The sequence below is a fragment of the Balaenoptera borealis genome (assembly GCF_965194805.1).
Source record: "Balaenoptera borealis genome assembly, chromosome: 15".
In the NCBI taxonomy this organism is placed as follows: Eukaryota; Metazoa; Chordata; class Mammalia; order Artiodactyla; family Balaenopteridae; genus Balaenoptera; species Balaenoptera borealis.
The window spans coordinates 36,003,990-36,020,144 of record NC_138871.1 but is presented as its reverse complement, the minus strand read 5'-3'; the positions used below and the strand labels follow the sequence as shown (position 1 = coordinate 36,020,144).

The window sequence follows — 16,155 nt, the reverse complement described above, 5'->3', positions numbered from 1 at the left end:
CTTTTTGTCACTGGCTTATTTCACTTAGCATGATGTCTTTAAGCTTCATCTTAACGGTGTGTGTCAGAATTTCCTTTCTTTTTAAGGCTGAAGAATAATCCATTATATATATTTACCATATTTTGTTTATCCATTTATCTGTTGGTGGAAACTTGGGTTGCTTCTACCTTTCGACTGTTGTCAGTAATGCTGCTAGGAACATGGGTGTGCAAATATCTCTTTGAGAACTTGTTTTCTTTTTTATAATTGTTTCAAACTTTATTGAGATATAATTGATATATAATATTGTGTAAGTTTAAGATGTACAACATGTTGATTTGATATACTTAAATACTGCAGTATGGTTATCACCATAGCATTAGATAACACCTCCATCATGTCACATAATTACCATTTCTTTTTTGTGATGAGAACATTTAAGATCTACTCTCCTAGCAATTTTCAAGTGTATAATACAACATATTAACTGTAATCACCATGCTGTACATTAGATCACCAGAACTTATTCATCTTTTACCTGGAAGTTTGTACCCTTTGACCAGTATCTCTCCATTTCCCCCAATGGCCAATACCTGGTAACTGCCATTTTAGTCTCTGTTTCTATGAATTTGGATTTTTTAGATTCCACATATAAGTGATATCATACAGTATTTGTCTTTGACTTATTTCACTAAGCATAATATTCTGTTGGTCCATCCATTTTGCTGCAAATGGCAGAATTTCATTTTTTAATGAGTAATATTCCATTGTATATATGTCTATGTAAATATATATATATATATATATACACACACACACACACACATATATTTATAATCCATTCATTTGTTGATGGACATTTGGGTTGTTTCCATATCTTGGTTGTTGTAAATAGTGCTGCTGTGGGTGCATATATCATTTCAAATTAGTGTTTTCATTTTTTCCGGATATATACCCAGGAGTGGAATTGCTGTATCATATGGTAATTCTATTTTTAGTTTTCTGAGGAACCTCCATACTGTTTTCCCTAGTAGCTGCACCAATTTACATTCCCACCAGCAGTGTACAAGGGTTCACTTTTCTTCACATCCTTGCCAGCATTTGTTATTTGTAGACTTTTGACAGGTGTGAGGTGATAACTCGTTGTAGTTTTGATTTGCATTTCTCCTGTAATTAGTGATGCTGAGTATCTTTTCACGTACTTGTTAGCCATCTGTATGTCTTCTTTGGAAAAATGTCTGTTTAGGTCTTCTTTCCATTTTTTGATTGAGTTTTGCATTTTCGATATTGAGTTGTATGACAGTTTATATATTTTTGGATATTAACCCCTTGTTGGTCATTCATTTGCAGATATTTTCTCCCATTCTGTAGGTTGTCTTTTTGTTTTGTTGATGGTTTCCTTTGCTGTGCAAAAGCTTTTAAGTTTAATTAGGTCCTATTTGTTTACTTTTATCTTTCTTTTTGCCTTAGGAGACAGATCCAAAAAAATATTGCTATGATTTATGTCAAAGACTGTTCTGCCTGTGTTCTCTTCTAGGAGTTTTATGGTTTTGGGTCTTACATTTAGGTCTTTAGTCCATTTTGAGTTTATTTTTGTATATGGTCTGAGGAAGTATTCTAATCTCATTGTTTTACATATGGCTGTCCAGTTAGTATCATATTTTTTTGATTACTGTAGCTCTGTAAATAAGTTTTGAAGTGAGGAAATGTGAGGCCTCCAGCGATTTTTATGTTTTTAAAGGATTGTTTTTTAGAAAAGAAGAATACATGACAGAGAGAGTTTGTGGCCCACAAAATCTAAAATATTTACTACCTGGCTCTTTACAGAAAACGTTTGCTGACCCCTGGACTAGATGATCTCTCAAGTTCCTTTAATGTATAATATGTAGGTCAGTTCACACAATGAGCATCAGAGATTTCCTTTACTAGTGTGTCTACTGAAGACCAGACTTGTCACAGAGAGGAAATAACTCTTCTATATTTAATAAATATCATGATTAGTGCACTAAGAGAAAATACACTTTAACTATGTTGCTGGTAGGTTAAACTGTCACCTTGGTTTTCTCTCACCAATCATACAAAATACCAAGATATTGGGAAGCATGAGTTTGGGAATGGGCCACCTTGCTCTGAGGCCTTCGTATTGCACAGTTATGGCACAAATTGTCTATCACTTTAGGCATTTCAGTCAGGCTTCTAAGTTGCAAACTGCAAAGATGGACTCTTGCAACAAGGAATTCATTGGAAGACTATTTGTAGCTAACAGAGTTGCCATGAGGCTCAGGAAATGAGCAGGAGAGCAAGGAGGTTCTATGTTCAGAATCACTGTATGAGTCATGCTACAGAATCATCTGTCAAGACCACCGCTGGCTGCCACCAAGCAAGAATTCTCTGCTGGCAACAGGTGTGGATCCAGGCAAGCACATCTTCCTGGTCATGCCTAGGTGCTGCCACACCTTAGCTGTTTGGAGAGCTGGCATAGTGAGTGTCTGGAGAGGCCAGATGAGGGACTCATGGGGCATAGGAAAGGGGCTGAGATGCTATGTAGCCAAGAAAATGACAAATGTCCGCTTCAATTACACATGTTTCTTGAGGACAGAGCCACAAAACACTCATACAGTGGAAATGCCATTAACACCCAGTGGGAGGGAATTCAAGAAATATTAAGTGATCAGAATAGGGATGGTACTGAGTTTGCTGAGATTGTATTAAGTATTTCATAGATACATACCTAAGAAAGATCTATTTCAAGAACTCAAAGTACTTGGATAATAGGGCTCATGTTCTGTTTTGTGGATAATTAGAGAAAAAGTTACAGATCTGCCCCTGCCCTTAGCACGGGACTAGCAGAGTTTGCCGTGCTCCATCCCAACATCCATCTTGCAGCCTCCATGGCCCTTTTAAGAACCAGAAAGAGCAGAGCTGGTAGCTCCTCTCTGGTGTAAATTACGACCATCAGGATATGTCCTAAGGAGATTGTGGAGGCTGTGTACCACGGTGGCAGCATTGCTGATAACAGACACAAATGGGAATCAACTTAAAAGTCCAACAAAAGGGGATTTACTGAATCAATTATGTATGTCCATAAAATGGAATGCTACAAGGCTATTAAAAAGGTATTTAGATAAATATTTATTGACATCAGAAGATATTCATGATTTATTAATGAAGAAAAATACATTATGTAGCAGCATGTTTAACAATTAAAAAACCAGCATGTGTATACATGTGTGTATGCACATATGTACATTACTTTTTATATATATATAAATTTACTTTAAATAGATAAATTTATATTATAAAGATATATACAAAACTGTTAACAGTGTTTGACTCTGGGTAATGGGATAATGTTCAATTTTTATTTTCTTCTTGCACACCGAGTTTTCCTTTTCGTGTAGCACTTGGGCCTTTCCTTTGAGTATGGTTCTGTTAACTAGAATTCTGAGTCATTTTTCTTATGTAAACCAAACCATCTCCATTTTTCTTGTTTGGGTCCTTTTAGATTTTTACAATATTCTCAATCTTTAACAGTTGTTAAATCTATCCCTAATTCCACAGTGACTTAAAAAAAAAAAAACTCACTGTGTCCTCTCAGTGCAATTTAGTTTTCATGGAAACAAACAACTCTGTTTTAGTTCTCTTATCTCATTGTTTTTATACATTTAAGCAAATTGCATACTTGTAATAGTAGGTACACTTGGTGTAGACAGTTTGGGCCTCTTGTTATCAGAACTGGTAGAAGTGGAGGTGTCCAGGAATACTGGGGAGTAGCCTGTTGACTGTAGGTATTCAGTATGTCCTGGCATTTGCCTGTGGGTTTCAGAGGGGGAATAGGGAATATTGGTTAATCTGGCCAGAGTTGGTTAAGTGAGGTTCCGTTGAAACGGCTTCTATTTCGTATATATTTTGCTTTCATCACATCTCCACTTCTGCTCACATCTTCCACTCTCCCCAGCTGACCTGACTCTGCTATTTGGAGAACTGATACTCTCACGCTTATTTTGAAAACACAAGGGCTTCTTCTCCCAGTGTATAGAGGACTTCATATCAGCCACTCTGTCTTTCCTCCTGAAGCTGGGCTTCCTTTGTCGTGTTCCTTGTTGAAACACAAAGCAGGGGCTTGTTCTGGTGGGCTCACACTTCCAGTTCTTAGGGTCCATGGCTCTTGATTCTACTGACTTTCTCTCAGCAGCCAGTGTATGGGACCGTGTGTTAGGGGCTGGGTGTAGCCATTCCTGCCCGGTCCCTGCTGCTATTTCATGGCCATATGCAGCCTCATTTTGCCTGTTATTCCTTTGGGTCTGGGTTTTCTCCACAGAGTACTACATAAAAGGCCTTCAGTAAATACTGAGAGAATATGGTATGTCTGGAATAATTTCCAGAGGGACCTGCAGTTCTACTGATAGATTGTGGAGCAGAATCCCTTTCTAAATGCTTTAATTACTTGTTTAGGCATTGCTTTCTTATTAATCCAGGCTACTTGGCACTTTATTTCTTTCTGCCAGCTGGGTTGCTGACTTCTTCAAAAATAGCACGGTGCTTACATTTTGTGGGCTAGTTTATGAGTCAGTTGGCAGCTGATCAGTACTCGTTCCTCACTGCCAAGATTAGCACATTTTCTTTGTTATCACCTGGATGTCCTGTTGAGTTGGATTACATGGGGCCTCATAAGCAGATTGTACTAGGAACTCTAGGAGGAGTAGATCTTGCATGAGAGAACATGTCTCGCGTTTGATGAATGGAAATCATGAATAAAATTCCTAAAATGCCGTCACCTGTATAATATTTAGAGATTGAATTATGAAAGTCCTTCACCCATTGGAATCCAGGGAATCAACCAAATAACTTCAGAGTTGCTGATTATTTAGAGTTGTATCATTTATACCTACTGTCTTCCCAGAACTGTTTATTATTTCTTTTTCAAAGTTTTGGGTTAAGTAAATTTTTTTTCCCATATAGGAAAATAATTTCAAGAGCAAGTTACCACATCTTATATTTTCTTTCCTTCTTTTCTGTAAAATTATGCAACCACAAATTCTGATTTACTGATAGCATAAAATTTGCACAAGTTTGGCCACATGAAATAGTCAGGGACTTAGTGATTTACAAATGTTCACCAGTTGATCAGGGCCTTGTCCTGCTGCTTCTTAAGAGCCAGGGGATATTTCCAGGTATGACCCCAAGAGATCCTAATATGTACTATCTGGGGTGTGACCTAGGAGTTTTTATTTTAAGATATTTATCATGTGATTCTGATGTGTGTTAAGTGGGAACACCCAACACTTCAGAAAACTGTCCTTTATCTACAGTCTCTTGTAAGGTGGACCCTAGGTCAGTAGTTCACAGATTTTAATGTGCATTGGAATCACTTGGGGAGCTTGTTCAGTATGAAGATTCACAGATCTCCTCCCTAGAGGGTCTGATTCACTAGGAATATTGTAGGGCCAGGGACGCTCCACTTTAAAGGTGCAGCCCAGTGACCCTGATACAGGTGGTTTACAAGACCACAGTTTGGGAAACACATTGGTGGTGAGAAATGACAAAACTGAAGCCAGGTTTGTGTACTCTCGGAAGACATCTATGGAGGTTCACGTTTTATTTAGGATAACTCAATTAGGATTAAAATGCGGATGACAACGATAGGATTTATATCAAAAGGTTTTTAGAGAGGATTAAGTGAAGGAATGGAAGCACCATGCCTGGCACAGAGTAAATGTTCTATAATATAACCCTGAGTTATTGCTGAACCCAGTACTTCACTTTTTATTGGTGTTCTTTGCTTGCTCGTTTTTGGTGAGCATTATTCAATTCATATTCATTTTTACTTTTTCTCTTCATTACCAACAGTGTTCTAGTTTCCTTTTTGAGATAATTTCTCACTATACACAAATTTATTGTTTGACATTATAGAGTTGCTGTGTAGTTGAAGATTAGAGAAATAAAACATAAATTGAAGTGGGGAAGCCAAGACGTCAGCTAGGTTTCCTCATCAGCTAAATAATTCCCTTTCATCCACTGGTCTTTTAGTGTCCACGAGTAAAAGAATCACCACAAGGATTGCTAAGGACTGTTAAATCCACAGATGACAGAGATTTGTATCATTATTTAGTTATAAACAGTGCTTTTTAAAAGAATCTGTTGAGTTACATAGAGATGACAATATATTTGCAGAATAGAACAAGTAAATGAGAATAATGTTAGGTACCACACTGAGCCAAGAACTTTTTGAGGCATTGCCTGATTCCCAATCTGCAGGTGATGTTCTTGTGAGAAAATTGAAAAAATTAGAGGTATGGTATTGTTCAGTTAGATGTATAGAGGGTAGAAGAACTTGAAAGATGGATGGCTAATGGATCAATGCAAGGCATCCTGCAGAAGTCTGCCTTAGACCAGGCCTGGCCAAGCTTTTCTCAATATAGATGATATGGTCACCATGTTTGAGCATGACACGGAACTGGGAGGACTGAGATGTATGTAAGATGATAGAACCTGGAACATCAGTGATCTTGGAAGGCTAGATCCAGAGTTGAATGTTAAAAAAATCACACTTGATAGCAATAAAGGTGAAGTCCTCTATTTAGATGATCAAAACCAACCAACCAACCAACCAGTCAACTAACCAATAAGTGATATGAATACGAAGTGTAGAGGAGTGACTTAACAGAAGTTCTTGACTCAGAGGTTTTAGTTCACTCATTCATTCAGCAACTTATTGACCACTTTCTATGTGCCAGATGCTTTTCTAGAGGTGTGCTCTCCAGTAAGGCAGCCACAAGCCACCTGTGCTATGAAGCACTTGAAATGTGGCTAGTCTGAATTGAGATGTTCTGTAAATATAAAATACATACAGTATTTCGCAGGCTTGATGTGAAGAAAGGAATGTGAAATATCTCATTAATAATTTTTTATATTATGTGTTGAAATGACATCTTGAATACATTTTGTAAAGTAAAATGATTATTGAAATAAATTTAACCTGTTTCTCTTTACTTTTTAAAATGTGACTACTAGGAAATTTAAAATTATGTATGTGGCTCACATTATATTTCTATTGGCCAGTACTGCCCTAGTCACTGTGCATGTATCATTGAGTAAAACAAGGTCTCTGTCTACTTTTATTCATTCAGCAAACAATCATTGAGCACATACTTTGTGCCAGGCATCATTCTGTTAGGGCATATATTCCAAATGAGGAAGATGAATCATAAAAAAGTAACCAAATAAATAAACAAGATCTTTTCATGTAGAGTGAAATGCTGTGATGAACATACAACAGAGTCATGTAATAATGGTTGCGGAGGAGAGATAGGAGTTTCTACTGTGAGGTTGGGGAAGGTCTTACCGTAGCGGTGCCATTTTAGCTGAGACTTGAGTTATCAAGAAGGAACTAGACATAGGAAAACTGTCGGAGGGGACAGTTTATAGTCATAGGAAACACCAACTGCAAAGGCCCTGAGGCAGGAATACGCATGGCATGTTTGAGAAGCAGCAATAAGTCCTGTGTGGTAGGGGCTGAGTTGATAAGAGGAAGCAAGAGCCAAATAGTGGGGGCCTTGTAGGCTGTTGCAGGGACTTTGGCTTTTATTTTAAGGGCAAGGTGAAGTCATTGGAGGGTATAAAGCAGGTGAGTGACATGACTGATTGTAAATTTTGATGGCGTCATTCTGTTTAGAAGATGAATGAGAGTGAGCACAGGGAAACTGGTAATGTGGGCAAGAGGTCATGGTGACCTGGAGTAGGATGTTGATAGTGAAGTTGGAAAGAAGCCCCTGACTTGAGAGGTATGTCTGTTGAGCCTTATTGATGGATTGATGTGGTGTGTAGGGAATCAAGGAATTAGATGCAAACTTAGCATTCATCAGAGTGTGATGTCATGGCCAGAAACAAAGAAAAGCCACCCAACCCTGATAGTCAGTGTGATCTGAAGCTGCCCTGGTAGAATTTGGCATTTGCAGAGAAGTGTGAAGGCACCACTTTGTTCAGTGTCTGCTAAACCATGGGTAAAGATCAGACAAGAAGATGACTCAGGTTGTTCATTGCCAACATTGAGATTCTTGACTTCCTTGATGTGTATTTCCAAGGAATAAGTTCTCATTCATTCTAAGATCTTTCTTCCACCAGCCTGCACTGGGGTAATGTGTGCTGTGGCATGTATGATGGTTATGAATGCAGGCTCCAAAGTTAGGTATATCTCAGTTCCAATCTCATCACCAGACACAGTTACTATATAACTTCTCTGGGCTTTGTGATCCTCATCTGTAAAATTGACCTGAACATTTTAGTTCCTATCTCAGAGAGATGCTGTGACTATTAAATGACATAATGCATGTAAAAGACTTAGCCCAAAGTCCGGCACACAATAGGTGCCCAGTAAATGCTATCGTTAAATATTTATTGAGTGTCTACTATGCTCCAGGCTTTGTGAAAAGTTCTTAGAGTTGTTGAACTGTAAGTGAATGTTATGGTTCTAGTGTAACCCCCTGCATTTACAGCTGAGGAGACTGAGCTCCCAAATGGTGATCTGACTGACCTAGACTGGATTTAGATCTCCTCTGTCCTGCAGATGATTGGGTTCAGGCTCTTGTTTGCCCATTCATTTCCTGGCCAACCTCTCCTCCAATCTTCTTCTCCTCTCTTCTTTCTATTCACTTCAACAACTATTTATTGAGCATTTACTATATCCCTGGAGCCAGTTAGATGTAGAGCAGTGGTTCTCAACTGGTTGGGGATTTTTGCCCCCCAGGGACATTTGTCAGTGTCTGGTGACATTTTTGGTTGTCACAACTGTCATCTAGTGGATTGAAGCCAAGGATGCTGCTAAACATCTTATAATGCACAGGAGGACAACCCCTCCTAACAGAGAGTTATTTGGCCCATGGTACTGAGGTTGGGAAACCCAGATGTAGAGGATATACAGATGAATGAAGTGTGTGTATGTGTGTGTGTGTGTGTATATATTTGTGTGTGTATGTATATATATATATATTCCCCCCCCCCCCCTTGAAAAGGGATTCCTGCCCCAAGGCAGGGTTGGGTGGGTGGATGGGTGGGGAATACTCTTGATGCACTGTGATAAGTCCCTTCAGAACAGCAGTGTCCACCATGAACGCTTTCTGGATTTTGGGACCCTAACTGCTTTCCTTCAGACAGCACTTACAGAGAATCTACATGGGCAGAGTGATTATTAAATAAAATGGGGGGAGCCAAATGAAGGCACATTATATATCCCTTCCTGAGGGCTCAAACTGGGAGGAAGCTTCTGGCTTCTCAGGGTTCCTCCGTAAAGTCTCCCCTTTCCATTTTGGGCAATACCCCAAGTGAGCAAAACCAAGACAAACAGGGACAACATTGGCAATATATACATTCATTCATTTTAAAAGCAAAGCCTTCACCCCATTATTATAATTAATACTTATAGGAAATTTGGGAAAATATTTAAAAGGCATAAATAACCTCTGTTAACATTTTGCTTTTTTTCTATGCTTGTCTTTTCACTTTACACAGTGGGGATCATTCTGAATGAACAAACTTGTAGACTGCATTTAACGTGACAGTCTTTCATTGTGTACGTGTTACCTCTATGGACACATTTGTGCATAAAACTCTTCCTATATTTAGGGCTTTTTTGGATAAATTCTCAGAAGTTAAATTACTAATTTAGAAGTATAAGTAATTTTAAGGATTTGATATATATTGAAAATTTGCTTTCCATAAGAGATTATTCCAATTACATTCTTACTGACAGTGTATGGCATTGACCTCAAAAGTTAATCTTAAAAATAATGGGTTTGGGTAGTGTGATCCTAAGCTAGCCAATGGCAGGGATCAAGTCATATATTTCTTGGAATATATGGAGGGATATATATATATGTGTGTGTGTGTGTATATATATTTATGACATAGTAGTAAATGCTTAATAAAATTCTCGTTGATTTAACTTGCAGTATTGGGCAGTATTGAGTTCAGTGTTCACAGTGCATTTTTTATGGAAGATTTAAATATCTCAGTTTTATCACGTTGCAAATGCACTATTTTGCATTCACAGTATGAAATCCTTACTGTATTTTGAACTATTTCCATGACTGCAGCATTTCATAAACATGTACTGTAGTGTTAGTGTTTGTGACATCACCATGGTTTGTGCAGCTATTTTACTCTGCTCTAGAGAAATGTGGATGAGAGTTTTATCTTTATTTCTTTTCCTTTCCTTTCTTCTTTTTTAAATTTAAAAACTGCCACGCAAAAAGCCATTCCTCAAGGAATGGAATACAAATTTGCCTTTCCCTGCTACAAGTTGGAACACACAAATATTATGGCAATGAAAAAGTGTGCAGTTCTAATTTTATGGTAGAATCTCTGTGTCTGCAGTATCAGAGAAGGCACTTCCTTGAAGTGAGTACAGGAGTATGTTTTCACAACTTAGCAATAAACTGAATTTCTTTAAAGGAGCTTTTATTTTTCCCTACTGCTTCAATTATAAAATTGGAGATATAGACTCATAAAAAGGGGGAAAAATCAATGATAGACTGAGTTGAAATATTTGACAAGGGAGTAATTTAAGACTGGTCCAACAGAGGCCATAGACTGTTTACAGGAGAATAAATGTAAATGATTAATAACATATAAAAAGTTCAACTTCACTAATAAAGAAATGCAAATTGAAATGAGATACCATTTCTGCTTATCAAATTGGCAAAAATAGATATTCTTCAGTGTTGATAAGGATACAGTGAAATACATTTGCAGACATCACTGAAATGTAAATTGGCATAAGCATTATAGAAATCAATTTAGCAAAATGTATTAAGAACTTAAAAAGAATTCACATCCTTTTTGACTCAGTTATTTCCCTTTTATAAATACAAAGTAAGTTATTCAGAAATTTGTACTAATATGTATGTCCAAATATGTTCAGTGCATTGTTATTTATAATAGTCAAATATTAAAAAGAATTTAAATATTCAACAGTAGGAAATTGATTAATTACACTATGGTGTATATACCTTCCTAACCGAGATTATGTGCGGTTCAAAAACTAACAGCATTGCACCAACCCAGACATGATGAATAAGAATCATTTAAGTGCCCCAGTACCTTCTGAGGGTGGAAGTGAATCACCTGTAGGTTTAGAAAGCTCACACGTGATTCTCATTTAAAACCAAATTTGAGAACGATGGATATATAATGTGATGCTACTGTTAAACCTGCCAGCTTCTCTACCATCTTCCACAGCACATGTTAATTTATTGAATTACTTTTTGCCTTACATTGAACAGTTGTACCAAAAAAAAACCCACATAACATTTGCAATAGGGAGATCACTTTCTAGATTATCCCTAAAAGCTGGGATATCATCATTTCCTCTGAGAACGGTGCCTGGCATATGAAGCTCGATGGATATTGTTGAAGGAATGAGAAGGTGGGCAACGGTTCCTATGGCTTCCATGTCTGTACTCTAACAGTCTGTTTCTATACTACTTATTGTTAGATGAGACATTTTTTTTAGGTTCCCCAAATCCGAGTTGTACTGGGTTAGTCATTTGTTTTTAGGTATGATTTTTGTTTTTAAGATTTTTTTGATGTGGACCATTTTTAAAGTCTTTACTGAACTTGTTACAATATTGCTTCTCTTTTTATGTTTTGGTTTTTTGGCTGTGAGATATGTGGGATGGAACCCAGGCCCCCTGCTTTGGAAGGCAAAGACTTAACCCCTGGACTGCTAGGGAAGTTCCTTTAGGTATGATCTTGATTATATCCATCAGGATCCTGGCAAGAAATAAGTAGCAACCTCAAACTAGGAATTTACACAGTGGATCACAAAGGTGTAAGCAGAGTTACAGGAAACCAGCCAGAGGGAGTGCAGCACACTGGGAAGTAACAGTGGGGAGTGGTTGCCACTCGGGGGTCTAAGGGGCAAGAGAAGAGCAGTATGGGACAGGACGGCAGCTCCAGGAAGAGGGCTGGCTGATGGGAGCAGTAGCACAGCAGAGTATCTCAGCCAACCCAGGGCACCTGCAGGAAGGAGTGGCGGGAACAGACATTGGCTTTCACTCTCGGCCTCCTCCTGGTGTTTTCCATGGGCCCAAACCAGCTGAAAGCCAGAGGGCCAGGGAGCCCTTGGTGTAGCCAATATATGTCAGCCTCTTGGCGCACAGAGGTGAGTGGGGAAGGGTGGAAAAGGTGTCAGGAGTCGCAGGGGAAGGTACCCAGCACAGGGATAGACCTGTGATAGATAACGTGGAAGCAGTTCTTGCTTTCTAGTCTTCCTACCTTCAACCCCATTGGCTTGGTGGATGAATCAGGTTCTGGCAGCTTCTTTGTCTTAGTCTTAGAATCATAGCACAGACCACGGAGAAGAGAGCAAGCAGCGTTTTTTTCCCCCATGACTTGCTTGTCAAAGCATTAAGGTTTTAGGTGGATAATATCTATAAGAGACAGGAGTTACAAACCGTTTTGTGTAAGGAAAACCACATACAGAGCTTTCACTTGCCAATGGATGTGTTCTGCTGAAAGCTCCAATTGGATGTGGTTGTCTTTTTTGGCCTTTTATGCCCAGAGACACATCCTCTGGGCACAAAGCACATAAGCAGCAGGCACTAAGAATGTAGAGCACCGTTTCCTCCTCCCTGGAACACTGCCTTTAGGAATGCAGCACATAGATCCAAGACCGTCTGGTTCCTGCTTTTTGGACATAACACTCATGTGTCTTGTGGGTGGATAGTATAGTTGTGCCCAGAGTCTGTCTCCTTTTTTCAGTAATATTAGAGGTTTTGTGTGAGGAAAAGCCAGGAGAAGACCAGGAGGGTCTTTAACTACATAATAAAGAGTAAAGAAGCCGAAATAGTTGTTTCATGTGCAGGAGCTAGATTCACCCACGGCAGCAGGAACTATGTGGGGATAACTAGGGTCTTTTAAGGATCACAGTGTGATGCAATAACTCTTTCAAGCAAGTGGGGGCACCACTGAAGCTAACGGTAGTCTGGGATCCTGACCCAGTCTGGGATCCTGACCCAGTCTTACGTGTGTCTCAGGGGAGCAACTTAATTCCTGGGCTGTACATAGTAGCTTGGAATGTGCATAAAAAAGCTACAAGAAGATTCAAATGGAGTGGTACTTGAACTCTGCCTTACAGCCATGTGGGGAGTAGTCCATTGGCATGGAGCAAGAGTGTCAAAGTAAATAGCAGAATGGAGGTCATTTTTACATATTTTATTTCCAGCGCATCTTACACTTTAGATGAGTAATGCCCTCTGTGAACTTCTGCAGATGGAATCAAAACTGTTTAATGAACAAGTGACTTTTAGTGCTTTATTTTCATCTAGAGCTTCATTTGAAACAGATCATCATTAGCTTTATGGTTTTAATTGTATTGAAATTCCTTATTGTAACCTATTGCTTCATAGCATTAGTCCATTAACCTGGGTGCCACAGAGCATAGTTTTAGAGCCTGTATTTATGTCTAGACTAATTGCATGGATGCTTTCAGTATAGAATGAGGTATTTTTCAGATCACCACAGGAAAAATAATCTGAACCCCCTTCCAAAATTCAGGGTTTGGAATAATAAGAACCAACACACAACAAAACAAAACAAAAACCCCCTGCACATCATTCTGAATTTTCCTTGCTTTGAAATACCTAGTGCTCTATCAACAAGGAATTGCAGAATAGTAATTCTCACAGTATGTGATGCTGCCACATGTTTTTCATTTGGAAGTACTGTGGGAAGCGCTGGACTCTGGGCTCCCCAATCAAAACCAGGTGGCTAATGGTTACAAACTGGAGGACCATGAGGAAATCTGTGCCTTAGAGCATCCAGGCTGCTGGCTGCGGGCTCAGAAGCTCAAACAAACAAGAATGACCAAGGCCCAGCTCCCTGTGGGGACCTCCATTAATAACCCAGAAGGTGGCACAGCTGTTAACGCCCTGTTGACCTGAAGCATTTCTTCCTGGAGTGGGAAAGTGACTGATGGGGACTCCAGCATGTTGTGATCACACAGGGTGTTTTCACTTCTGCTGGAGGAAGGAACATTGAAGTTGGAATTGGGCCCTTTGTTACCTCCCAGATGCTCAGCAGCAGGGGTGTTTATAATGCCCATCAACCAGGCTTTCCGTTGCACCTGTTGGGGGGACCAGCTGCAGAAAGCAGGTGTATCTGGGGACTGAAAGGACGGGTGACTGTGGAGAATGTTGAGGGCTGCCAGATGTATTCCACATAAACACCGGGCCAGCAGCTGGGGGGACAGAAAAGATGTGGATTTAATTAAAAGTGATGTGCAAATTTGATTATTAATTTCAACCCACTGTGTGAATGTAATATATACACATGCACACACACATATATATAAAATATGTATTTCAGAACAAATCAATGGAATGTGTTGATGTAAGCATGAGATTCACTTTTCACCAATTCCATGCACAGTATGTTTTATTCATTGGTCCACACATTGTTCATTACATTTCCATGTCCATTAAAAATATTTTTCCCAGGCAGGAAGCTAATATTCCAGTTTTATTTTTGAATGCCTTGCAATCCTAAGAGCACACAGTTGTCAACTTAAAATAGAGAACCTGAATCAGGCAGCCTCTGAAGCCTGCATTTATGTCTGGAGTACTTATATGGAACAATCAGTGTATGATGGACAACTTAGATCACAATTGTTTGTGCTGTGGATGGTGGACTCTCATGAGATTGGACCAATCCCTTCGTTTCTTATGTGCCCCCTACACCAGGAGCCGAGAGACAGCAGTGCTCTGTGAGAAGGTGAAGCTCAGGGGGGTGTTGATGCCGCTTTCCTGGATTCTGTGTGCTCCGCATAAGATGCCTAAGAAGCCCAAGGAGAACTTTGTGTGGCTGGCTTTGCAATGCAGGTGTGTGGAGGGTCTTCTCATCTAGCAATCTGAAAGTATGGGGCTTTGCTCACCACTCAAGAGAGCTGGAGGTGAGAATGCGCTCTACCTTGGGAACAACACCCTTTTTGGTTTTGAGCAGCGCTTTAAACTGGCACTGGCCAACGAAGATAGTGGCAAAGCCTTGGCGTCAGAGCTGAGGATAAAATCAGAGGTCCTGAGACTACTGTCTCTAGGGGCCTTCAGGGGACTCTCCCGCTTGACTTGGAGTGCCACATTCTCCGTATTCTTTTTTTTTTTTTTTTTTAATTTTTTTATTTATTATTTATTTTTATTTTTGGCTGTGTTGGGTCCTCGTTTCTGTGTGAGGGCTTTCTCCAGTTGCGGCGAGTGGGGGCCACTCTTCATCGCGGTGCGTGGGCCTCTCACTATCGCGGCCTCTCTTGTTGTGGCTCACGGGCTCCAGACGCGCAGGCTCAGTAGTTGTGGCTCACGGGCCTAGTTGCTCCGCGGCATGTGGGATCTTCCCAGACCAGGGCTCGAACCCGTGTCCCCTGCATTGGCAGGCAGATTCTCAACCACTGCGCCACCAGGGAAGCCCATCTCCGTATTCTTTTAGAATATTGGTTCTTATCTGAGAGCCCCTTGAAACTGTAGGCAAAATGTTGTGTATGTGTGAATATGTGCATTTTTCTTAGTGGTGGTTAGTATGTTGTTTTCTTCAGATTCTCGAAGCTCCCAAAGCTTAAGACCTAAGGAGAATAGTGTTTCTTTCTTTCTTTTTTATGGCCATGCCGTGAGGCTTGCGGGATCGTAGTTCCCTGACCAGGGATTGAACTGGGGACCCCTGCAGTGGAAGTGTGGAGTCCTAACCACTGGACTGCCAGGGAATTCCTAGAGAACAGTGTTTCTTAGGTGAGCTTTTGTCTTTAACAGCATCTTACTTCTCTTGAGGAAATTTATTCATAACAAGAAATAATAATGAAAGTAGCAACAATAATAATGGTTAACACTTATGGCATTCAGTACATTCCAGGCACTGTGCTGAGAACTCTATATATGTTAGTTCATTTAATAAGGTGTCTATAATTGTCAAAAACAAAACAGAGTATTGGGCAATAATGAGTAATTACAGACATATTGAATAAAGATATACAAGGGCTTCCCTGCTCTGGTCTTGAATGCCAGTCCTTTCCAATATTTATTTAACTCAGTGCATTAGTTTTCTTTGCTGGATAACAAATTACCACAAACTTAGTGGCTTTAAAAAAGATGCCCACTTATTTCACAGTTTCCATAGGCCAGGAGTCCAGGTAAGCCT

At 39.6% G+C, this 16,155-nt stretch overlaps 1 protein-coding gene across 2 annotated transcripts in view; it reads left to right on the top strand.

Moving 5' to 3' along the window:
* Positions 1-16,155, top strand: part of LOC309611727 (uncharacterized protein) — a 323,736-nt gene that overhangs the window by 155,591 nt on the left and 151,990 nt on the right. The window contains exon 1 of one of the 2 annotated variants that reach the window (XM_082356495.1): positions 9,002-14,855. The exons of the other annotated variant lie outside the window; for it this stretch is intronic. Within the exon in view, the coding sequence (XP_082212621.1) occupies positions 14,587-14,855 (269 nt within the window). The 5' untranslated portion in view covers positions 9,002-14,586. Of the gene's footprint in view, positions 1-9,001; positions 14,856-16,155 lie in introns of those variants that run through there. 2 annotated transcript variants of the gene reach the window in all.